The 27,729-nt window shown below is 50.6% G+C and overlaps 1 protein-coding gene across 1 annotated transcript; it reads right to left on the bottom strand.

Annotated features, from left to right (window-relative positions):
* Window positions 1–1,451: 1,451 nt before the first annotated feature.
* LOC147090005 (claudin-15-like) lies at window positions 1,452–27,616 on the bottom strand. Its single transcript, XM_085977021.1, has 2 exons — window positions 26,344–27,616; window positions 1,452–1,624 (listed from the first exon to the last, which is right to left on the bottom strand). Exons 1-2 carry the CDS (start codon window positions 26,555–26,557, stop codon window positions 1,452–1,454), a joined length of 387 nt encoding a protein of 128 aa, XP_085833147.1. The 5' UTR covers window positions 26,558–27,616.
* Between the last annotated feature and the right edge of the window lie 113 nt (window positions 27,617–27,729).

The raw sequence follows: 27,729 nt of genomic DNA on the forward strand, positions 1-27,729 counted from the left end.
AGCTCACTCCTCCCCAGCTCACTCCCCCCAGCTCACTCCTCCCCAGCTCACTCCATCCCAGCTCACTCCACTCCCAGCTCACTCCCCCCCAGCTCACTCCACTCCCAGCTCACTCCTCCCCAGCTCACTCCCCCCCAGCTCACTCCACTCCCAGCTCACTCCCCCCAGCTCACTCCTCCGCAGCTCACTCCACCCCAGCTCACTCCACTCCCAGCTCACTCCACCCCCAGCTCACTCCACCCCCAGCTCACTCCTCCCCAGCTCACTCCTCCCCAGCTCACTCCACTCCCAGCTCACTCCTCCCCAGCTCACTCCTCCCCAGCTCACTCCCCCCAGCTCACTCCTCCCCAGCTCACTCCACTCCCAGCTCACTCCACTCCCAGCTCACTCCACTCCCAGCTCACTCCTCCCCAGCTCACTCCTCTTCAGCTCACTCCATTCCAGCTCGCTCCACCTCCCACTCACTCCATCTCAGCTCACTCCCCCCCTGCTCACTCCATCCCAGCTCACTACACCTCCCACTCACACCACTCGCAGCTCACTCACCCCCAGCTCACTCCACTCCCAGCTCACTCCTCCCCAGCTCACTCCACTCCCAGCTCACTCCTCCCCAGCTCACTCCACCTCCCACTCACTCCATCTCAGCTCACTCCCCCCCAGCTCACTCCACTCCCAGCTCACTTCCCCCCAGCTCACTCCACTCCCAGCTCACTCCTCCCCAGCTAACTCCTCCCCAGCTCACTACTCCCCAGCTCACTCCCCCCTAGCTCACTCCACTCCCAGCTCACTCCACCCCCAGCTCACTCCACCCCCAGCTAACTCCACCCCCAGCTCACTCCACCCCCAGCTCACTCCACCCCCAGCTCACTCCACTCCCAGCTCACACCCCCCAGCTCACTCCACCCCCAGCTCACTGCACTCCCAGCTCACTCCTCACCAGCTCATTCCACCTCCCACTCACTCCATCCCAATTCACTCCCCCCTGCTCACTCCACTCCAAGCTCACTCCACTCCCAGCTCACTCCGCCCAGCTCACTCCACCTCCCACTCACTCCATTCCCAGCTCACTCCACCCCCAGCTCACTCACCGCCCAGCTCACTCCCCCACCTCACTCCCCCCACCTCACTCCCCCCACCTCACTCCCCCACAGCTCACTCCCCCCAACTCACTCCCCCAGCTCACTCCCCCCAACTCACTCCCCCAGCTCACTCCCCCCAGCTCACTCCCCCAGCTCACTCCCCCCCAGCTCACTCCCCCAGCTCACTACCCCCCACCTCACTCCACCACCTCACTCCCCTCCAGCTCACTCCCACAGCTCACTCCCCCCACCTCACTCCCCCAGCTCACTCCCCCAGCTCACTCCCCCCCAGCTCACTCTCCCCCAGCTCACTCTCCCCCCCACCTCACTCCCCCCACCCCAAGCTCACAGTACTGACTCCAGCCCAGCCACTCACTCACCGGCAACAATCATCAGCGCTCCACCAGCCGTGGCGATCTTCGCTTTCAGAATGGGATCGATGTTCCCGAATTGGGTGCATTTCAGTCCAAACAAACTGACGAGTCCAGCGAAAAATCCCAAGATGATGGAGATAATCATCAGGGCCTGGGAGGCACGGATATAATCTGAGGACAGGGAAGCGGACAGAGATGAGGCTGAAATTCAGGAGTCACAGTGCTGTAGAGAATGGAATCAACAGCCAATCCACAGGGTGCTTCTCACCTGACCTACCCCAATCATAGAAACATAGAAGATAGGAGCAGGAGTAGGCCGTTCGGCCCCTCGAGCCTGCTCCGCCATTCAATGCGATCATGGCTGATCATCCAAACTCAGTACCCTGTCCCTGCTTTCTCCCCATATCCCTTGATCCCTTTAGCCTTAAGAAATATATCCAACTCCTTCTTGAATATATTTAATGAATTGGCCTCTACTGCCTTGTGTGGTAGAGAATTCCACAGGTTCACCACTCACTGGGTGAAGAAATTCCTCCTCATCTCAGTCCTAAAAGGCTTACCCCTTATCTTTAGACTGTGACCCCTGGTTCTGGACTCCCCGACCATTGGGAACATCCTTCCTGCATCTAGTCCGTCTAGTCCTGTTAGAATTTTATAAGTTTCAATGAGATCCCCTCTCATTCTTCTAAACTCCAGTGAGTATAAGCCCAATCGACCCAATCTCTCCTCATACGTCATTCCTGCCATCCCAGGTATCAGTCTGGTGAATCTTCGCTGCACTCCCTCCATGGCAAGAACATCCTTCCTCAGATAAGGCGACCAAAACTGCACACAATACTCAAGGTGTGGTCTCACCAAGGCCCTGTACAACTGCAGCAAGACATCCTTGTTCCTGTACTCGAACCCTCTCGCTACGAAGGCCAACATACCATTTGCCTTCTTAACCGCCTGCTGCACCTGCATGCTTACCTTCAGCGACTGGTGCACAAGAACACCCAGGTCTCGTTGCACTGCCCCTTCTCCCAATCTATTGCCATTCAAATAATAATCTGCCTTCAAATCACCGCTACTTCTCTCTCCTCCTTTAAGAAGCTTCTTAAAACCTCTCTCTTTAAACAAGCGTTTGGCCGCCTGCTCTAATATCTACTTATGTGGCTCAGTGTCAAATTTTGTTTTATAACATTCCTGTGAAGCGCCTTGGGATGTTTTACTACATTTAAAGGCCAAATAAATACAAGTTGTTATTTTTGTTGTTGTCCATTCAAATCACCGCACAAACACCCAGCGTCCAATCAAATCACCGCACAGATACCCAGCATCCAATCAAATCACCGCACAGATACCCAGCGCCCAATCAAATCACCGCACAGATACCCAGCGTCCAATCAAATCACCGAACAGATACCCAGCGTCCCATCAAATCACCGCACAGATACCCAGCGCCCAATCAAATCACCGCACAGATACCCAGCATCCAATCAAATCACCGCACAGATACCCAGCGCCCAATCAAATCACCGCACAGATACCCAGCGTCCAATCAAATCACCGCACAGATACCCAGCGTCCAATCAAATCACCGCACAGATACCCAGTGTCCAATCAAATCAGCACAGATACCCAGCGCCCAATCAAATCACCGCACAGATACCCAGCGTCCAATCAAATCACCGCACAGGTACCCAGCGCCCAATCAAATCACCGCACAGATACCCAGCGTCCAATCAAATCAGCACAGATACCCAGCGCCCAATCAAATCACTGCACAGATACCAGCGTCCAATCAAATCACCGCACAGATACCCAGCATCCAATCAAATCACCGCACAGATACCCAGCATCCAATCAAATCAGCACACAGATACCCAGCATCCAATCAAATCACCGCACAGATACCCAGTGTCCAATCAAATCACCGCACAGATACCCAGCATCCAATCAAATCACCGCACAGATACCCAGCGTCCCATCAAATCACCGCACAGGTACCCAGCATCCAATCAAATCAGCACACAGATACCCAGCGCCCAATCAAATCACCGCACAGATACCCAGCAGCCAATCAAATCACCGCACGGATACCCAGCGCCCAATCAAATCCTTGAACAGATACCCAGCATCCAATCAAATCACCGCACGGATACCCAGCGCCCAATCAAATCACCGCACAGATACCCAGCATCCAATCAAATCACTGCACAGATACCCAGCGCCCAATCAAATCACCGCACAGATACCCAGCGTCCAATCAAATCAGCACAGATACCCAGCGCCCAATCAAATCACCGCACAGATACCAGCGTCCAATCAAATCACCGCACAGATACCCAGCATCCAATCAAATCACCGCACAGATACCCAGCATCCAATCAAGTCAGCACACAGATACCCAGCATCCAATCAAATCACTGCACAGATACCCAGCGCCCAATCAAATCACCGCACAGATACCCAGCGTCCAATCAAATCAGCACAGATACCCAGCGCCCAATCAAATCACTGCACAGATACCAGCGTCCAATCAAATCACCGCACAGATACCCAGCATCCAATCAAATCACCGCACAGATACCCAGCATCCAATCAAATCAGCACACAGATACCCAGCATCCAATCAAATCACCGCACAGATACCCAGCGTCCAATCAAATCACCGCACAGATACCCAGCATCCAATCAAATCACCGCACACAGATACCCAGCGCCCAATCAAATCCTTGAACAGATACCCAGCGTCCAATCAAATCACCGCACGGATACCCAGCACCCAATCAAATCACCGCACAGATACCCAGCATCCAATCAAATCACTGCACAGATACCCAGCATCCAATCAAATCACCGCACAGATACCCAGCGCCCAATCAAATCACCGCACAGATACCTAGCGCCCAATCAAATCACTGCACAGATACCCAGCGCCCAATCAAATCACTGCACAGATACCCAACGCCCAATCAAATCACTGAACAGATACCCAGCATCCAATCAAATCACAGAACAGATACCCAGCATCCAATCAAATCACAGAACAGATACCCAGCGTCCAATCAAATCACCGCACAGACACCTAGCGCCCAATCAAATCACTGCACAGATACCCAGCGCCCAATCAAATCACTGCACAGATACCCAACGCCCAATCAAATCACTGAACAGATACCCAGCATCCAATCAAATCACCGCACAGATACCCAGCGCCCAATCAAATCACCGCACAGATACCCAGCGTCCAATCAAATCACAGAACAGATACCCAGCGTCCAATCAAATCACCGCACAGACACCTAGCGCCCAATCAAATCACTGCACAGATACCCAGCGTCCAATCAAATCACTGCACAGATACCCAGCGCCCAATCAAATCACTGAACAGATATCCAGCATCCAATCAAATCACCGCACAGATACCCAGCGTCCAATCAAATCAGAATTTGAATTTTCAGTACCAAACAAGCCTGACTCTAAGGGCTAGTAAACGTACATCTAGCATTTGGACGAGCCAAGTTAATCACATTTAAATTATTGCAGCTATCCGCTGAGTGAGATCCCTCCCCCAGAAATGGGCAGCTTTGTGGAGCACAACTTCAGTACTCCTTAAACTTCTTTGTATTTCAAATCTGCCAATTTTAGAAGTTACGAGACATAAGCGGGCCATTCGGCCCAATCAGTCACTGCGCGTGTTCACCCGCCACACGGGACCTGTCCACATATCCCTTCAACCTGCGATAAATCCATGGAGTGAGACAAGGAACTCGAAGAGGCGAGGTAGGAGGATTAATACGAATACTTTATTGAACGACTGCGAGACAACCAGGCAGGCCTGCTTCCAGGCATTGCACCTTTGCTGACCTTAGCAGGAAGCTAACCCCTGACCTTAACAGGAAGCAACCCCTGACCTTAGCAACAGCATTGGCTACAGCACCACCTGGTGGATAACCTTAATCATAACATCCCAGATTACTATATCCCTCCCCCCTTAAGATTTCAGTCTGAATTTCTTAACAAACAACCATTCCTAAGGGTCACATAAGAAGTCTCCATTCACCATGTTCCATACTTGATGAATCTAACAGGTCAGTATCAATCTCTCTGGTAGCTTGCGAGTCCTTTGTGAACGTCTGACAGTAAAGTCCCTGCTTGTTTGTGGTGAAGCCACCAGCTGCTCATGAGCAGTGCTCGGAGTATCTGACTCTACAATGATGGTTTCCTCTTGACGAATGGGTTCCTGTGGAATTGTCTCTGTCCCTGGTGGTGGCACTACAGATGCAGTTGGATAACTGGGGGCAAACCTGTCCTCAGCCATTGCATCTGGAACCTTCATTTCAATTTCCCCTTGTCTGGTAAGTATCTGATCTACATGTCTGCGTACTACCCTATCATCACCCAACATGACCTTGTATGATACGGGACCAGTCATTGAGTCTATGAAACCAGGAATCCACTTGGGTCCATAACTGAAATTCCTGGTAAGGACCGCATCTCCTTCTCCAAAACTTCGGCTCTTTGTTCTTTTGTCATGGTTCTCTTTTTGTTTGTTTTGTCTGTTTTCCATTTTCCTTTTTAGGTCTGGGTGGACAAGGTCAAGAGTGGAGCGTAGTCTACGACCTAATAACACCTCAGCAGGAGAGGGTCCAGTGGTGGATTGAGGTCTTATTCTGTAGCTGAACAGAACCCGTGACACTTTGGCTGCTAAACTCCCTTCTGCACTTTTTTTCATCATCTCTTTAAATGTTTGTACGGCTCTCTCCGCAAGTCCATTTGAGGACGGATGATATGGAGCCGAGGTCACCTGCACTATGCCATTTTTTCTCAAGAACTCTTTTGTCTCTGTACTCACAAAACAAGTGGCATTGTCACTCACCACGATCTCCGGTAGCCCTTGATTACTGAAGCTCCAACGCAGGCAGTCAATAGTAGTAGTGGCGGAAGCAGAATTTACCGGATAAACATCCATCCATTTGGAATGTGCATCAATGATTATGAGGAACATCTTCCCCATGAATGGACCCGCATAATCTAAGTGCAATCTTGTCCATGGTTTATCCGGCCACTCCCAGGGGTGGAGAGGAGCCGCTGCTGGTGCCTTCCTGTGTACTTGACAAGTGCTGCATGTCTTGACAAGATTTTCTATCTCCTCATCTAGCTTTGGCCACCACAAGTAACTCCCAACCAAGGCTTTCATATGCGAGACCCCAGGATGACACTGATGTAGTTGCTGTAGGATAGACTGTCGTGCTGGCTGTGGAATAATCACTCGTGCTCCCCACAACACGCAACCATCCTGCACACTCAGCTCTGTTTTCCTGACACTGTAGGGTGTGAAGTCAGCCCCTTCCGGATGCTGTGGCCATCCCCTCACCACATATTCTCGAACTCTAGACAGTACTGGATCTTTACCTGTCCATGGTCTTACTTGCTCTGCAGTCACAAGTGCTGTGTCAGTGTCCTCCAACATCAACACTCTGTCCTCTGGAGCTGCACGGATAGGTGTGCCTGGCAGTGGAAGACGGCTCAAGGCATCTGCGTTCCCATGGTACTTGCCCGCCTTGTAGACGATGACATACTCATATGCCCTCAACGTCACGGCCCACCTCTGGATCCGGGGTGACACCATCTGTGGAACTGCTTTCGTTTCATTGAAAAGAGCGATAAGAGGTTTATGATCGGTGCATATGGTGAACTTCCTGCCATATATGTACTTGTGGAACCTCTGTAACCCAAACATTACTGCTAACCCCTCTTTGTCTAACTGGGAATAGTTCTTTTCCGCTGGTGTTAGAGTTCGGGACATAAACCCTATTGGTCTTTCAGTTCCATCTTCCATGCAGTGTGAAAGAACTGCCCCCACCCCGTAAGGTGAAGCGTCACAAGAGAGAATGATGTCTTTCTCTGCATTGTAGTGAACCAGCACATCCGACGACAGCATCAGTTTCTTGGACTGTTCAAATGAAACCCCCTGCTCCTCTCCCCACTGCCACTGTGTCTCCTTATGCAGTAGTTTGTGAAGAGGTGCTAACACAGTTGACAAGTTTGGTAAAAACCTGTTATAATAGTTCAGCAGTCCCAGGTAAGCTTTTAACTCAGTCACATTTGTAGGAGCAGGGGCGTCCTGCAGTGCTTGTACCTTCTCCTTGAGTGGATGGAGCCCGGTGGCGTCCACTCTGTGTCCCAGGAACACTGCCTCATTCCCCAGGAAAGTGCACTTACTCCTCTTGAGCCGGAACCCTGCCCTCTCCAATCTCTGTAGTACCTCTCTCAGAGTGCTCAGATGCTCCTGGTCAGTTCTTCCCGTCACCAGAATGTCATCCAGATAGATGGAAACATGTGGAATCCCTTGCAGTACACCTTCGATTGTCCTCTGGAAGATAGCTGGACTAGATGAGACACCAAACGGTAAGCGGTTATATGTAAACAAGCCCTTGTGTGTATTTATGGTGACATACTTCTTTGATTCGTCATCCAGTGTAATCTGCAAGTAGGCATGGCTCATATCCAACTTTGTGAATTTCTTTCCTCCAGCCAGGTTTGCAAAGAGATCCTCTGTTTTGGGAATAGGATACTGCTCTAGTTTGGACACCCGATTGACTGTCAATTTATAGTCTCCACAGAGTCTTACCGAATTGTCCGGTTTTAAAACAGGTACTATGGGAGCTGCCCATTCCAAACATTTCACTGGCTCCAGCATGTTCTCTCTCAATAGACGGTCAAGCTCAGCCTCTACCTTTGGCTTCATGGCATAAGGCACAGGTCGTTGTTTAAAAAACCTTGGCGGTGCCTCCTTGTCTACATAAATCTTAGCTGGGGGGCCCATTAAATGTGCCAAGATCCTCCTTGAACACATTCGCATGTTCACTCAACACTTCTTGCAAAGTCAACTGTTTGCCCGCATCTATTTGATGTACTGCTCTCCAGTCTAATTTAAGTTATTTTATCCAGCCCCGACCTAACAGGTTTGGTCCGGTACCCAATACTATAACTACAGGTAGCTGTTCCACCGTGTTCCTGTGTTGCACAGTTACCTTAGCTGTACCTAATGTCGCTACTCGTTCACCTGTATATGTTTTAAGATGCAGGGAGCAAGGCTTTAACTCTGGAACTTTTGCACGATTCCACAATTTTGAGTACTCTGCCTTGTTCATTATGGTCACGCCGCACCCTGTATCCACTTCAAAGTTCACCTTAGAGTCATTTACTGTCAGTTGCAATGTGATAGGAGCCACTTTTGGAATGTTCTCTAACATGCTATACATTATGAACAGCTTCCCCGCTGATGTGGTGTGCTCCATGTTTTTTCACTTCTCTCCCTTGGTTTTGCTTTCCTCCACCTTTTGGTTTGGATTCCTCCACAGGTGATTTCGCCCTGCAAGCTCGTTTTATGTGTCCTTGTTTCCCACACTTGTAGCACTTTTCCTCCAGAAACCGGCATTCACTCGCCAGGTGATTGCCCTTGCATCTATAACATGCCTTCACATGCTCACGTTGTGGTTTCTGACGCATGTTCAACTTGTGCACAACCGGACCTGCAACTTGCTTAGCATTAGCCCTGTCTGAACCCTGTATTTCCTTTACATCTCGGTTCGCTGTCTCTATGGCTAGAGCAAGTTCCAATGCTTTTTCATAAGTAAGCCCAGTCTCGGATAATAATCTCCGCTGCATTCGGTCATCCATTATTCCGCAGACTAGCCTATCTCGCAGCATTTCCTTCAGGTTGTTCCCATAATTGCAATCTTGTGCTAATTTACGCAACACTGCTACATAGTCCATTACACTCTCTTCCTCTTTTCTGTTCCTTGAATTAAACTTGAACCGCTGTACAATCTCACTAGGCTTAGGGTTGAAATGTTCTTTTAGCAAGGCCACTAATTCAACAAGTGATTTCTCTCCAGGCTTTTCAGGACTGAGCAGGTTCTTCATCAAACTGTAGCTTTGGCTTCCCACTGAACTAAGCAGAATGGCTTTCCTTTTTCCGGCATCATTTATTTCATTTGCTTCGAAAAAATAACCCAACACTTCACAGTATTCCTCCCAAGTTTCTGCTTGAACAGAAGCAGTGTCCTGATCCCATGTACCCGCCCTGTTCCCAGATCCCGTCAACCACCGGTCTAAGCTATTCCCAAATGTTGACTTTGTCTCTGCTTTACTCTGTATCTGACCCGTGCTGTACCTGCCCTGGAAGTGTTTAATGGGACAGTGTAGTGGGAGCATTACTCTGTATCTAACCCGTGCTGTACCTGCCCTGCGAACGTTTGATGGGACAGTGTAGAGGGAGCTTTACTCTGTATCTAACCCATGCTGTACCTGCCCTGGGAGTGTTTGACGGGGACAGTTTAGACGGAGCTTTACTCTGAATCTAACCCGTGCTGTACCTGCCCTGGGAGTGTTTGATGGGGACAGTGTAGAGGGGCTAACAAGGGAAATTAGGGATAACATAAGATCCAAAGAGAGGACATAAAAATTGGCCAGAAAAAGCAGCAAACCTGAGGATTGGGAGCAGTTTAGGATTCAGCAAAGGAGGACAAAGGGATTAATTAAGAGGGGGGAAATAGATTATGAAAGTAAGCTTGCAGGGAACATAAAAACTGACTGTAAAAGCTTTTATAGATATGTAAAGAGAAAAAGATTGGTGAAGTCAAGCGTAGGTCCCTTAAAGTCAGAATCAGGAGAATTTATAATGGGGAACAAAGAAATGGCAGATCCAATTAAATACATATTTTGGTTCTGTCTTCACAAAGGAGGACACAAATAACCTCCCAGAGATGCCGGGGAACATCGTGTCTGATGAAAGGGTGGAACTGATAGAAATCAATATTTGTAGGGAAGTGATGTTGGGGAAGTTGACGGGATTGAAAGCCGATAAATCCCCAGGGCCTGATAATCTACATCCTAGGGTACTTAAGGAAGCGGCCCTGGAGATAGTAGGTGCATTGCTGGTCATCTTCCAGAACTCGATAGACTCTGGAACAGTACCCATGGATTGGAGGGTAGCTAATGTTACCCCACTATTCAAAAAAGGTGGTAGAGAAAAAGCAGGGAATTATAGACCGGTAAGCCTGACATCGGTAGTGGGGAAAATGCTAGAATCCATTATAAAAGATGTATTAGCAGAGCACTTGGAAAACAGTGACAGGATCAGACAAAGTCAACATGGATTTACAAAAGGTAAATCGTGCTTGACTAATCTACTGGAATTTTTTGAGGATGTAACTGGTAAAATAGGTAAGAGAGAACCAGTGGATGTGGTGTATTTGGACTTTCAGAAGGCTTTAGATAAGGCCCCGCATAAGAGATTAGCGTGCAAAATTAAGGCACATGGGATTGGGGGCAAGGTATTCACTTGGATAGAGAACTGGTTGGCAGATAGAAAGCAAAGAGTTGGAATGAACGGGTCGTTTTCCGAGTGGCAGGCAGTGACTAGTGGGGTACCGCAAGGATCAGTCCTAGGACCCCAGCTGTTCACAAAATATATTAATGATCTGGACGAGGAAATTGGATGTAATATCTCCAAATTTGCAGACGACACAAAGCTGGGGGGGAGGGTACGCTGTGAGAAGGATGTCGTGAAACTCCAGTACGATTTGGACAGGTTGGGTGATTGGGCAGAAACATGGTAAATGCACTATAATGTGGATAAATGTGAGGTTATCCACTTTGGTGGCAAAAACAGGAAGGCAGATTATTTGAATGGCAATAGATTGGGAGAAGGGAAAGTGCAAAGAGACCTGGGTGTCCTTGTGCACCAGTCGCTGAAGGTATGCATGCAGGTGCAGCAGGCGGTTAAGAAGGCAAATGGTATGTTGGCCTTCGTAGCAAGAGGGTTTGAGTACAGGAACAAGGATGTCTTGCTGCAGTTGTACAGGGCCTTGGTGAGACCGCACCTTGAGTATTGTGTGCAGTTTTGGTCGCCTTATCTGAGGAAGGATGTTCTTGCCATGGAAGAAGTACAGCGAAGATTCACCAGGTTGATACCTGGGATGGCAGGAATGACGTATGAGGAGAGATTGTGTCGATTGGGCTTATACTCACTGGAGTTTAGAAGCTTGAGAGGGAATCTCATCGAAACCTATAAAATTCTGTCAGGCCTGGACAGACTAGATGCGGGAAGGATGTTCCCGATGGCCGGGGAGTCCAGAACCAGAGGTCACAGTCTAAGGATAAGGGGTAAGCCATTTAGGACAGAGATGAGGAGGAATTTCTTCACCCAGAGAGTGGTGAACCTGTGGAATTCTCTGCCACAGAGGGCGGTGGAGGCCAGTTCATTAAATATATTCAAGAAGGAGTTGGATATATTTCTTAAGGCTAAAGGGATCAACGGATATGGGGAGAAGGCAGGGACAGGGTACTGAATTTAGATGATCAGCCATGATCTCATTGAATGGCGGAGCAGGTTCGAGGGGCCGAATGGCCTACTCCTGCTCCTATCTTCTATGTTTCTCTGTTTCTATGAGCTTTACTCTGTATCTAACCCGTGCTGTAGCTGCCCTGGGAGTGTTTGATGGGAGTGTAGAGGGAGCTTTACTCTGTATCGAACTCGTGCTGTACCTGCCCTGGTAGTGTTTGATGGGACAGTGTAGAGGGAGCTTTACTCTGTATCTAACCCGTGCTGTACCTGCCCTGGGAGTGTTTGATGGGACAGTGTAGAGGGAGCTTTACTCTGTATCTAACCCGTGCTGTACCTGCCCTGGGAGTGTTTGATGGGACAGTGTAGAGGGAGCTTTACTCTAGATCTAACCCGTGCTGTACCTGCCCTGGGAGTGTTTGATGGGACAGTGCAGAGGGAGCTTTACCCTGTATCTAACCCGTGCTGTACCTGCCCTGGGAGTGTTAGATGGGACAGTGTAGTGGGAGCTTTACTCTGTATCTAACCCGTGCTGTACCTGCCCTGCGAACGTTTGATGGGAGAGTGTAGAGGGAGCTTTACTCTGTATCTAACCCATGCTGTACCTGCCCTGGGAGTGTTTGACGGGGACAGTTTAGAGGGAGCTTTACTCTGTATCTAACCCGTGCTGTACCTGCCCTGGGAGTGTTTGATGGGGACAGTGTAGAGGGGCTAACAAGGGAAATTAGGGATAACATAAGATCCAAAGAGAGGACATAAAAATTGGCCAGAAAAAGCAGCAAACCTGAGGATTGGGAACAGTTTAGGATTCAGCAAAGGAGGACAAAGGGATTAATTAAGAGGGGGAAAATAGATTATGAAAGTAAGCTTGCAGGGAACATAAAAACTGACTGTAAAAGCTTTTATAGATATGTGAAGAGAAAAAGATTGGTGAAGTCAAGCGTAGGTCCCTTAAAGTCAGAATCAGGAGAATTTATAATGGGGAACAAAGAAATGGCAGATCCAATTAAATACATATTTTGGTTCTGTCTTCACAAAGGAGGACACAAATAACCTCCCAGAGATGCCGGGGAACATAGGGACTAATGAGAGGGAGGAACTGAAAGAAATCAATATCTGTAGGGAAATGGTGTTGGGGAAGTTGACTGGATTGAAAGCCGATAAATCCCCAGGGCCTGATAATCTACATCCTAGGGTACTTAAGGAAGTGGCCCTGGAGATAGTAGGTGCATTGCTGGTCATCTTCCAGAACTCGACAGACTCTGGAACGGTACCCATGGATTGGAGGGTAGCTAATGTTACCCCACTATTCAAAAAAGGTGGTAGAGAAAAAGCGGGGAATTATAGACCGGTAAGCCTGACATCGGTAGTGGGGAAAATGCTAGAATCCATTATAAAAGATGTAATATCAGAGCACTTGGAAAACAGTGACAGGATCGGACAAAGTCAACATGGACTTACGAAAGGTAAATCGTGCTTGACTAATCTACTGGAATTTTTTGAGGATGTAACTGGTAAAATAGATAAGGGAGAACCAGTGGATGTGGTGTATTTGGACTTTCAGAAGGCTTTCGATAAGGTCCCACACAAGAGATTAGCGTGTAAAGTTAAGGCACATGGGATTGGGGGCAAGGTATTCACTTGGATAGAGAACTGGTTGGCAGTTAGAAAGCAAAGAGTTGGAATAAACGGGTCGTTTTCCGAGTGGCAGGCAGTGACTAGTGGGGTACCGCAAGGATCGGTCCTAGGACCCCAGCTGTTCATATATATATATTAAACTAATGAATCTGGACGAGGAAATTGGATGTAAAATCTCCAAATTTGCAGACGACACAAAGCTGGGTGGGAGGGTAAGCTGTGAGAAGGATGTCGTGAAACTCCAGTACGATTTGGATAGGTTGGGTGATTGGGCAGAAACATGGCAAATGCACTATAATGTGGATAAATGCGAGGTTATCCACTTTGGTGGCAAAAACAGGAAGGCAGATTATTTGAATGGCAATAGATTGGGAGAAGGGAAAGTGCAAAGAGACCTGGGTGTCCTTGTGCACCAGTCACTGAAGGTAAGCATGCAGGTGCAGCAGTCGGTTAAGAAGGCAAATGGTACGTTGTCCTTCGTAGCAAGAGGGTTCGAGTACAGGAACAAGGATGTCTTGCTGCAGTTGTACAGGGCCTTGGTGAGACCGCACCTTGAGTATTGTGTGCAGTTTTGGTCGCCTTATCTGAGGAAGGATGTTCTTGCCATGGAATGAGTGCAGCGAAGATTCACCAGGCTCATACCTGGGATGGCAGGAATGACGTATGAGGAGAGATTGTGTCGATTGGGCTTATACTCACTGGAGTTTAGAAGATTGAGAGGGGATCTCATCGGAACCTATAGAATTCTGTCAGGCCTGGACAGACTAGATGCAGGAAGGATGTTCCCGATGGCCGGGGAGTCCAGAACCAGGGGTCATAGTCTAAGGATAAGGGGGAAGCCATTTAGGGCAGAGATGAGGAGGAATTTCTTCACCCAGAGAGTGGTGAACCTGTGGAATTCTCTGCCACAGAGGGCGGTGGAGGCCAGTTCATTAAATATATTCAAGAAGGAGTTGGATATATTTCTTAAGGCTAAAGGGATCAAGGGATATGGGGAGAAGTCAGGGACAGGGTACTGAATTTAGATGATCAGCCATGATCTCATTGAATGGCGGAGCAGGTTCGAGGGGCCGAATGGCCGACTCCTGCTCCTATCTTCTATGTTTCTCTGTTTCTATGAGCTTTAATCTTTAACCCGTGCTGTACCTGCCCTGGGAGTGTTTGATGGGTCAGTGTAGAGGGAGCTTTACTCTGTATCTAACCCGTGCTGTACCTGCCCTGGGAGTGTTTGATGGGTCAGTGTAGAGGGAGCTTTACTCTGTATCTAACCCGTGCTGTACCTGCCCTGGGAGTGTTTGATGAGACAGTGTAGAGGGAGCTTTACTCTGTATCTAACCCGTGCTGTACCTGCCCTGGGAGTGTTTGATGGGACAGTGTAGAGGGAGCTTTACTCTGTATCTAACCCCGTGCTGTACCTGCCCTGGGAGTGTTTGATGGGACAGTGTAGAGGGAGCTTTACTCTGTATCTAACCCGTGCTGTACCTGCCCTGGGAGTGTTTGATGGGACAGTGTAGAGGGAGCTTTACTCTGTATCTAACCCGTGCTGTACCTGCCCTGGGAGTGTTTGATGGGACAGTGTAGAGGGAGCTTTACTCTGCATCTAACCTGTGCTGTACCTGTCCTGGGAGTGTTTGATGGGACAGTGTAGAGGGAGCTTTACTCTGTATCTAACCCGTGCTGTACTTGCCCTGGGAGTGTTTGATGGGACGGTGTAGAGGGAGCTTTACTCTGTATCTAACCCGTGCTGTACCTGCCCTGGGAGTGTTTGATGGGACGGTGTAGAGGGAGCTTTACTCTGTATCTAACCCGTGCTGTACTTGCCCTGGGAGTGTTTGATGGGACGGTGTAGAGGGAGCTTTACTCTGTATCTAACCCGTGCTGTACCTGCCCTGGGAGTGTTTGATGGGACAGTGTAGAGGGAGCTTTACTCTATATCTAACCCGTGCTGTACTTGCCCTGGGAGTGTTTGATGGGACGGTGTAGAGGGAGCTTTACTCTGTATCTGACCCGTGCTGTACCTGCCCTGGGAGTGTTTGATGGGACGGTGTAGAGGGAGGTTTATTCCCCCGCCCACTCCCCCCGCCTCCCTCAGACACTCCTACAGTCCCACTACCCCCTCAGACACTCCTTCAGTTCCTGTGCTCCCCTCTGATTATTCATTCCCCATTTTACGGTCCTTAATTGAAAAATCCCCAAACATAAAAAACACTGAACCTAGACATTGGGTTTCCACCGATAGCTTTCTGAAGAATTTAATTTCTGCGCTATTTCCGTTCAGCTTCTCCGTTCACACATCAAGTCACATTAACGCTCTCACGGGGCTGATAAGATATGGACTGTGATCAGAGCGGCATTCCGCCGTATCGGTAATCATTGATACTATTCAACCCACTGAATCATATCACCAGGAATTGATTACAGCCATTCAATGCTAAAACATCAAAAGGTCATCGCACAGAGACATCCGATATACGTCCTCTCACACTCACACACTCACACCCACAAACATCCGATACACGTCCTCTCACACTCACACACTCACACCCACAAACATCCGATACACGTCCTCTCACACTCACACACTCACACCCACAAACATCCGATACACGTCCTCTCACACTCTCACACTCACACCCACAAACATCCGATACACGTCCTCTCACACTCACACACTCACACCCACAAACATCCGATACACGTCCTCTCACACTCACACACTCACACCCACAAACATCCGATACACGTCCTCTCACACTCACACACTCACACCCACAAACATCCGATACACGTCCTCTCACACTCACACACTCACACCCACAAACATCCGATACACGTCCTCTCACACTCACACACTCACACCCACAAACATCCGATACACGTCCTCTCACACTCACACACTCACACCCACAAACATCCAATACACGTCCTCTCACACTCACACACTCACACCCACAAACATCCGATACACGTCCTCTCACACACTCACACCCACAAACATCCGATACACATCCTCTCACACTCACACACTCACACCCACAAACATCCGATACACGTCCTCTCACACTCACACACTCACACCCACAAACATCCGATACACGTCCTCTCACACTCACACACTCACACCCACAAACATCCAATACACGTCCTCTCACACTCACACACTCTCACCCACAAACATCCGATACACGTCCTCTCACACTCACACACTCACACCCACAAACATCCGATACACGTCCTCTCACACTCACACACTCACACCCACAAACATCCGATACACGTCCTCTCACACTCACACACTCACACCCACAAACATCCAATACACGTCCTCTCACACTCACACACTCACACCCACAAACATCCAATACACGTCCACTCACACTCACACACTCACACCCACAAACATCTGATACACGTCCTCTCACACTCACACACTCACACCCACAAACATCCAATACACGTCCTCTCACACTCACACACTCACACCCACAAACATCCAATACACGTCCACTCACACTCACACACTCACACCCACAAACATCTGATACACGTCCTCTCACACTCACACACTCACACCCACAAACATCCGTTACACGTCCTCTGACACTCACACACTCACACCCACAAACATCCGATACACGTCCTCTCACACTCACACACTCACACCCACAAACATCCGATACACGTCCTCTCACACTCACACACTCACACCCACAAACATCCGATACACGTCCACTCACACTCACACACTGACACCCACAAACATCCGACACACGTCCACTCACACTCACACACTCACACCCACAAACATCCAATACACGTCCTCTCACACTCACACACTCACACCCACAAACATCCGATACACGTCCACTCACACTCACACACTCACACCCACAAACATCCGATACACGTCCTCTCACACTCACACACTCACACCCACAAACATCCAATACACGTCCTCTCACACTCACACACTCACACCCACAAACATCCGATACACGTCCTCTCACACTCACACACTCACACCCACAAACATCCAATACACGTCCTCTCACACTCACACACTCACACCCACAAACATCCAATACACGTCCTCTCACACTCACACACTCACACCCACAAACATCCGATACACGTCCTCTCACACTCACACACCCACAAACATCCGATACACATCCTCTCACACTCACACACTCACACCCACAAACATCCGATACACGTCCTCTCACACTCACACACTCACACCCACAAACATCCGATACACGTCCTCTCACACTCACACTCACACCCACAAACATCCAATACACGTCCTCTCACACTCACACACTCACACCCACAAACATCCGATACACGTCCTCTCACACTCACACACTCACACCCACAAACATCCAATACACGTCCTCTCACACTCACACACTCACACCCACAAACATCCGATACACGTCCTCTCACACTCACACACTCACACCCACAAACATCCGATACACGTCCTCTCACACTCACACACCCACAAACATCCGATACACGTCCTCTCACACTCACACACTCACACCCACAAACATCCGATACACATCCTCTCACACTCACACACTCACACCCACAAACATCCGATACACGTCCTCTCACACTCACACACTCACACCCACAAACATCCGACACACGTCCACTCACACTCACACACTCACACCCACAAACATCCGATACACGTCCTCTCACACTCACACACTCACACCCACAAACATCCGATACACGTCCTCTCACACTCACACACTCACACCCACAAACATCCGATACACGTCCTCTCACACTCACACACTCACACCCACAAACATCCGATACACGTCCTCTCACACTCACACACTCACACCCACAAACATCCGACACACGTCCACTCACACTCACACACTCACACACACAAACATCCGATACACATCCTCTCACACTCACACACTCACACCCACAAACATCCGATACACGTCCACTCACACTCACACACTCACACCCACAAACTTCCGATACACGTCCTCTCACACTCACACACACACCCAGAAACATCCGATACACATCCTCTCACACTCACACACTCACACCCACAAACATCCGATACACGTCCACTCACACTCACACACTGACACCCACAAACATCCGATACATGTCCACTCACACTCACACACTCACACCCACAAACTTCCGATACACGTCCTCTCACACTCACACACACACCCAGAAACATCCGATACACGTCCTCTCACACTCACACACTCACACCCACAAACATCCGATACACGTCCTCTCACACTCACACACACACACACCCACAAACATCCGATACACGTCATCTCACACTCACACACTCACACCCAGAAACATCCGATACACGTCCTCTCACACTCACACACTCACACCCACAAACATCCGATACCCGTCCTCTCACACTCACACACTCACACCCACAAACATCCGATACACGTCCTCTCACACTCACACACTCACACCCACAAACATCCGATACACGTCCTCTCACACTCACACACTCACACCCACAAACATCCGATACACGTCCTCTCAATCACACACTCACACCCACAAACATCCGATACACGTCCTCTCACACTCGCACACTCACAACCACAAACATCCGATACACGTCCTCTCACACTCACACACCCACCCACAAACATCCGATACACCTCCTCTCACACTCACACACTCACACCCACAAACATCTGATACACGTCCTCTCACACTCACACACTCACACCCACAAACATCTGATACACATCCTCTCACACTCACACACTCACACCCACAAACATCCTATACACGTCCTCTCACACTCACACACTCACACCCACAAACATCCAATACACGTCCTCTCACACTCACACACTCACACCCACAAACATCCGATACACGTCCTCTCACACTCACACACTCACACCCACAAACATCCGATACACGTCCTCTCACACTCACACACTCACACCCACAAACATCCGATACACGTCCTCTCACACTCACACAATCACACCCACAAACATCCGACACACGTCCTCTCACACTCACACACTCACACCCACAAACATCCGATACACATCCTCTCACACTCACACACTCACACCCACAAACATCCAATACACGTCCTCTCACACTCACACCCACAAACATCCGATACACGTCCTCTCACACTCACACAATCACACCCACAAACATCCGACACACGTCCTCTCACACTCACACACTCACACCCACAAACATCCGATACACATCCTCTCAGACTCACACACTCACACCCACAAACATCCAATACACGTCCTCTCACACTCACACCCACAAACATCCGATACACGTCCTCTCACACTCACACACTCACACCCACAAACTTCCGATGCACGTCCTCTCACACTCACACACTCACACCCACAAACATCCGATACACGTCCTCTGACACTCCCACACTCACACCCACAAACATCCGATACACGTCCTCTCACACTCACACACTCACACCCAAAAACATCCGATACACGTCCTCTCACACTCACACACTCACACCCACAAACATCCGATCCACGTCCTCTCACACTCACACACTCACACCCACAAACATCCGATACACGTCCTCTCACACTCACACCCACAAACATCCGATACACGTCCTCTCACACTCACACCCACAAACATCCGATACACGTCCTCTCACACTCACACACTCACACCCACAAACATCCGATACACGTCCTCTCACACTCACACACTCACACCCACAAACATCCGGCACACGACCTCTCACACTCACACACTCACACCCGCAAACATCCGATACACGTCCTCTCACACTCACACTCACACCCACAAACATCCGATACACGTCTCCTCACACTCACACACTCACACCCACAAACATCCGATACACGTCCTCTCACACTCACACACTCACACCCACAAACATCCGATACATGTCCTCTCACACTCACACACTCACACAAACATCCGATACAAGTCCTCTCACACTCACACCCACAAACATCCGATACACGTCCTCTCACACTCACACACTCGCACCCACAAACATCCGATACACGTCCTCTCACACTCACACACTCGCACCCACAAACATCCGATACACGTCCTCTCACACTCACACACTCGCACCCACAAACATCCGATACACGTCCTCTCACACTCACACACTCACACCCACAAACATCCGATGCATGTCCTCTCACACTCACACCCACAAACATCCGATACACGTCCACTCACACTCACACACTCATGCCCACAAACATCCGATACACGTCCTCTCACACTCACACCCACAAACATCCGATACACGCCCTCTCACACTCACACACTCACACCCACAAACATCCGATACACGTCCTCTCACACTCTCACACTCACACCCACAAACATCCGATACACGTCCTCTCACACTCACACAATCACACCCACAAACATCCGATACACGCCCTCTCACACTCACACACTCACACCCACAAACATCCGATACACGTCCTCTCACACTCACACACTCACACCCACAAACATCCGATACACGTCCTGTCACACTCACACACTCACACCCACAAACATCCGATGCACGTCCTCTCACACTCACACACTCACACCCACAAACATCCAATACACGTCTCCTCACACTCACACCCACAAACATCTGATACACGTCCTGTCACACTCACACACTCACACCCACAAACATCCGATACACATCCTCTCACACTCACACACTCACACCCACAAACATCCGATACACATCCTCTCACACTCACACACTCACACCCGTAAACATCCAATATACGTCCTCTCACACTCACACCCAGAAACATCCGATACACGTCCTCTCACACTCACACACTCACACCCACAATCTTCCGATGCACATCCTCTCACACTCACACACTCTCACCCACAAACATCCGATACACGTCCTCTCACACTCACACACTCACACACACAAACATCCGATACACGTCCTGTCACACTTACACACTCACACCCACAAACATCCGATACATGTCCTCTCACACTCACACACTCACACCCACAAACTTCCGATGCACGTCCTCTCACTCTCACACACTCTCACCCACAAACATCCGATGCACGTCCTCTCACACTCACACACTCACACCCACAAACATCCAATACACGTCCTCTCACACTCACACACTCACACCCACAAACATCCGTTACACGTCCTCTCACACTCACACACTCACACCCAAAAACATCCGATACACGTCCTCTCACACTCGCGCACTCACACCCACAAACATCCGATCCACGTCCTCTCACACTCACACCCACAAACATCCGATACACGTTCTCTCACACTCACACCCACAAACATCCGATACATGTCCTCTCACACTCACACACTCACACCCACAAACATCCGGCACACGTCCTCTCACACTCACACACTCACACACACAAACATCCGATACACGTCCTCTCACACTCACAAACTCACACCCACAAACATCCGATACACGTCCTCTCACACTCACACACTCACACCCGCAAACATCCGATACACGTCCTCTCACACTCACACACTCACACCCACAAACATCCGATACACGTCCTCTCACACTCACACACTCACACCCACAAACATCCGATACACGTCCTCTCACACTCACAAACTCACACCCACAAACATCCGATACACGTCCTCTCACACTCACACACTCACACCCGCAAACATCTGATACACATCCTCTCACACTCACACACTCACACCCACAAACATCCGTTACACGTCCTCTCACACTCACACACACACCCGTAAACATCCGATGCATGTCCTCTCACACTCACACACTCACACCCACAAACATCCGATACACGTCCTCTCACACTCACACACACCCACAAACATCCGATACACGTCCTCTCACACTCACACACTCACACCCACAAACATCCGATACACGTCCTCTCACACTCACACACTCACACCCACAAACATCCGATACACGTCCCCTCACACTCACACTCACACCCACAAACATCCGATACACGTCCTCCCAGACTCTCACACTCACACCCACAAACATCCGATACACGTCCTCTCACACTCACACACTCACACCCACAAACATCCGATACACATCTCCTCACACTCACACACTCACACACACAAACATCCGATACACGTCCTCTCACACTCACACACTCACACACACAAACATCCGATACACGTCCTCTCACACTCACACACTCACACCCACAAACATCCGATACACATCTCCTCACACTCACACACTCACACACACAAACATCCGATACACGTCCCCTCACACTCACACACTCACACCCACAAACATCTGATGCAGAGAGCAAGCAGATACAGGTTAGTGGGCTTGGTGGAGAGCAGGCAGACACAGTTTAGTGGGCTGGGCCGAGAGCATGCAGATACAGGTTAGTGGGCTGGGCGTAGAGCAAGCAGATACAGGTTAGTGGGCTGGGCGGACAGCAGGCAGACATAAGTTAGTGGGCTGGGCAGAGAGCAGGCAGATACAGGTTAGTGGGATGGACAGTGAGCAGGCAGATACAGGTTAGTGAGATGGGCGGAGAGCAGGCAGATACAGGTTAGTGGGCTGGGCAGAGAGAAGGGAGAGAAGGCAGCACGGTGGCATAGTGGTTAGCACTGTTGCCTCACAGCGCCAGGGACCCGGGTTCGAATCCAGCCTCGGGCGACTGTCTGTGTGTAGTTTGCACATTCTCCCTGTGTTTGCGTGGGTTTACTCCGGGTGCTCCGGTTTCCTCCCACAGTCCAAAGATGTGCGGGTTAGGTTGATTGGCTATGATAAATTGACCCTTAGTGTTCGGGGGATTAAATACGTGGGGTTACGGGGATAGGGTGGGATATGTGTTGGTGTAGGGGTTACGGGGATCGGGTGGGATATGTGTCGGTGCAGGCTCGATGGGCCGAAATGGCCTCTATCTGCACTGTGTGGTTTCTGTGATTTCTGTGATCTGTGAAGGCAGACACAGGTTAGTGGGCTGGGCTGAGAGCAGGCAGAAACAGGTTAGCAGGCTGAGCAGCGAGCAGGCAGACACAGGTTAGTGGGCTGGGCAGAGAGCAGGCTGATACAGGTTAATGGGAGGAACTAGAGAGCAGGCAGATGCAGGTTAGTAGGCTGGGCGTAGACCAAGCAGATACAGGTTAGTGGGCTGGGCGGACAGCAGGCAGACATAGGTTAGTGGGCTGGGCAGAGAGCAGGCAGATACAGGTTAGTGGGATGGACAGAGAGCAGGCAGATACAGGTTAGTGGGATGGGCGGAGAGCAGGCAGATACATGTTAGTGGGCTGGGCAGAGAGCAGGCAGATACAGGTTAGTGGGCTGGGCAGAGAGCATGTAGATGCAGGTTAGTCGGCTGGGTGGAGAGCAGGCAGATACAGGTTAGTGGGATGGATAGAGAGCAAACAGATACAGGTTAGTGGGCTGGGCAGAGAGCAGGCAGACACAGGTTAGTGGACTGGGTGGAAAGCAGGCAGATACAGGTTAGTGGGCTGGGTGGAGAGCAGGCAGATACAGGTTAGTGGGCTGGGCGGAGAGCAGGCAGACACAGGTTAGTGGGCTGGGTGGAGAGCAGGCAGATACAGGTTAGTGGGCTGGGCGGAGAGCAGGCAGATACAGGTTAGTGGGCTGGGCGGAGAGCAGGCAGACACAGGTTAGTGGGCTGGGCGGAGAGCAAGCAGATACAGGTTAGTGGGCTGGGCGGAGAGCAGGCAGACACAGGTTAGTGGGCTGGGCGGAGAGCAGGCAGACACAGGTTAGTGGGCTGGGCGGAGAGCAGGCAGACACAGGTTAGTGGGCTGGGTGGAGAGCAGGCAGACACAGGTTAGTGGGCTGGGCGGAGAGCAGGCAGACACAGGTTAGTGGGCTGGGCGGAGAGCAGGCAGACACAGGTTAGTGGGCTGGGCGGAGAGCAGGCAGATACAGGTTAGTGGGCTGGGCGGAGAGCAGGCAGATACAGGTTAGTGGGCTGGGCGGAGAGCAGGCAGACACAGGTTAGTGGGCTGGGTGGAGAGCAGGCAGACACAGGTTAGTGGGCTGGGCGGAGAGCAGGCAGATACAGGTTAGTGGGCTGGGCGGAGAGCAGGCAGATACAGGTTAGTGGGCTGGGCGGAGAGCAGGCAGATACAGGTTAGTGGGCTGGGTGGAGAGCAGGCAGATACAGGTTAGTGGGCTGGGCGGAGAGCAGGCAGACACAGGTTAGTGGGCTGGGCGGAGAGCAGGCAGATACAGGTTAGTGGGCTGGGCGGAGAGCAGGCAGATACAGGTTAGTGGGATGGGCAATGAGGGGGAGATACTGTTTCACGTGGAGATGTCCATTTTTGGAGGAATAATCGGGATTCGGAGTAAACATTGAATGGAAAGACACTGAAGGGTGTGAATGAACAGAGGATGTGTGAGTGCAGGGAGATAAACACATAAAAAGACCAACACAATTTGCTCCGGGTGTGAGAGTAATAAATAATGATACATTTGTACAAAACGATGTTAGTCCACAGGGTGGTTCTGTGCAGCCCAGTATAGAAAGGACATTAAAACCATAGAGAGCACAGTGTGTAGAATCACCAGGATGGTGGCTGGAATGAGAGACTGGAGATACTGAGGCCCACTGGGGCAGAGAAGGCTAAAAGGAGATTTCCTAGAGATTTTTAAAAATTTTAAATATTTGATCAAGTGAATACGGACAGACTATTTCCTCTGGTTGGGAGCAAGCAGTTTTAAATTGTCACAGAGAGTGAGGGGAGAGGTTAGGAGAAATGTATTTACTCAGAATTGTTGGAGACTGGAATGCTTTGCCAGAGAGACTGGTTGAGGCCGAGATCATTGCATCTTTTAATGGAAAAGGTGAAATGTATTTGGACCAGCTGAAACTGCAGGGCTATGGGGAGAAAGCGGTGCAGTGGGATTAGTTTGGGATTGGTACAGGGCTATGGGGAGAGAGCGGGGCAGTGGGGATAGTTTGGGATTGATACAGGGCTATGGAGAGAGAGCGGGGCAGTGGGATTAGTTTGGGATTGATACAGGGCTATGGGGAGAGAGCGGGGCAGTGGGATTAGTTTAGGATTGGTACAGGGCTATGGGGAGAGAGCAGGGCAGTGGGATTAGTTTGGGATTGATACTGGGCTATGGGGAGAGAGTGGGGCAGTGGGATTAGTTTGGGATTGATACAGGGCTATGTGGAGAGAGTGGGGCGATGGGATGAGTTTGGGATTGATACAGGGCTGTGGGGAGAGAGCGGGGCGATGGGATTAGTTTGAGATTGATACAGGGCAATGGGGAGAGAGCGGGGCAATGGGGTTAGTTTGGGATTGATACAGGGCTATGGGGAGAGAGCGGGGCAGTGGGATTAGTTTGGGATTGATACAGGGTTATGGGGAGAGAGCTGGGCAGTGGGATTAGTTTGGGATTGATACAGGGCTATGGGGAGAGAGCGGGGCAGTGGGATTAGTTTGGGATTGATACAGGGCTATGGGGAGAGAGCGGGGCAGTGGGATTAGTTTGGGGTTGATACAGGGTTATGGGGAGAGAGCCGGGCAGTGGGTTAGTTTAGGATTGATACAGGGCTATGGGGAGAGAGCGGGGCAGTGGGATTAGTTTGAGATTGATACAGGGCTATGTTATCATCCATGGGGTGTGTTGCTATGTTCTCTCTCTCACTGCTTGTACTGTTGAACATCTCTAACGCGTGTGCTGCTATCTGACTTTCTCCCTCTGACTTTGTTGCACAGTTTTAGCAGATCCTTCTCCCCCACATGTCACCCTTTTTGTTTTTTGCTTCTCACACACCTCTGTCTCCTTCTTCCCCACTCTTTCTCTCGCACATTCTGTCTGCTACCAACCCCCCGAGCCCCTGGCAGTACCTGAGAGCCCGAACAGGCTTTGGAAGTCCCGGCAGTTGTAAACGCCGGTCGAGTCGCTGGCGCAGCTCTTCCACAGATTCTCGTAGATGGTGGAGGTGGTGATCACGCTGCCATCCAGGGTGGAAACTCTCCACTGATCGTTCCCCAGGCAGGCGGCAGCCAGCACCCAACCCCCGGCTCCCAGCACGAAACCCAGCGTTCCTATCGCCGACATTGCACAAGGTTCGTCCGGGGCCACACCGGGCTGCTGGGTGACTTAACTCGTGTCAGTAGACCCGGGTTAGTTGTCTGGGGTCCTGACCCGGGTTAGTTGTCTGGGGTCCTGACCCGGGTTAGTTGTCTGGGGTCCTGACCCGGGTTAGTTGAGAGATGCAGTCCTAACTCGGGCTAGTTGTCTGGAGTCCTGACCCGGGCTAGTTGTCTGGAGTCCTGACCCGGGCTAGTTGTCTGAACCTCTGATCTCAGACGAGTTGTCTGGAGCGCTGGTCTCGGACGAGTTGTCTGGAGCGCTGGTCTCGGACGAGTTGTCTGGAGCGCTGGTCTCGGGCTAGTTGTCTGGAGCGCTGGTCTCGGACTAGTTGTCTGGAGCGCTGGTCTCGGGCTAGTTGTCTGGAGCACTGGTCTCGGGCTAGTTGTCTGGAGCGCTGGTCTCGGACTAGTTGTCTGGAGCACTGGTCTCGGACTAGTTGTCTGGAGCACTGGTCTCGGACTAGTTGTCTGGAGCGCTGGTCTCGGACTAGTTGTCTGGAGCACTGGTCTCGGACTAGTTGTCTGGAGCACTGGTCTCGGACTAGTTGTCTGGAGCGCTGGTCTCGGACTAGTTGTCTGGAGCGCTGGTCTCGGACTAGTTGTCTGGAGCACTGGTCTCGGACTAGTTGTCTGGAGCACTGGTCTCGGACTAGTTGTCTGGAGCGCTGGTCTCGGACTAGTTGTCTGGAGCACTGGTCTCGGACTAGTTGTCTGGAGCACTGGTCTCGGACTAGTTGTCTGGAGCGCTGGTCTCGGACTAGTTGTCTGGAGCGCTGGTCTCGGACTAGTTGTCTGGAGCACTGGTCTCGGGCTAGTTGTCTGGAGCGCTGGTCTCGGGCTAGTTGTCTGGAGCGCTGGTCTCGGGCTAGTTGTCTGGAGCGCTGGTCTCGGGCTAGTTGTCTGGAGCGCTGGTCTCGGGCTAGTTGTCTGGAGCGCTGGTCTCGGGCTAGTTGTCTGGAGCACTGGTCTCGGGCTAGTTGTCTGGAGCGCTGGTCTCGGACTGACTCGATCTCATCCTTTGAGTCTCAAAACCCTGGCGAGATGTTGTAAATGGTGACGTCAGATGTTCCAGCCCGCAACCGAAAACAAATCCAAGACACCCAGACCCAGACGCCCAGACCCCCAGACGCCCACCCC

Source organism: Somniosus microcephalus, unplaced genomic scaffold (assembly GCF_052327205.1).
Source record: "Somniosus microcephalus isolate GS21.2 unplaced genomic scaffold, FLI_Smic_1.0 unresolved_chr4, whole genome shotgun sequence".
NCBI classification, from domain to species: domain Eukaryota; kingdom Metazoa; phylum Chordata; class Chondrichthyes; order Squaliformes; family Somniosidae; genus Somniosus; species Somniosus microcephalus.

Bases quoted from the DNA above. Each gene is read 5' to 3' on its own strand.
- LOC147090005 (XM_085977021.1), bottom strand. From the start codon at position 26,557: ATGTCGGCGATAGGAACGCTGGGTTTCGTGCTGGGAGCCGGGGGTTGG. The intron at 1,625-26,343 runs GTACTGCCAGGG...CCCTGTCCTCAG, and splicing joins AAGCCTGTTCGGGCTCTCAG to ATTATATCCGTGCCTCCCAG.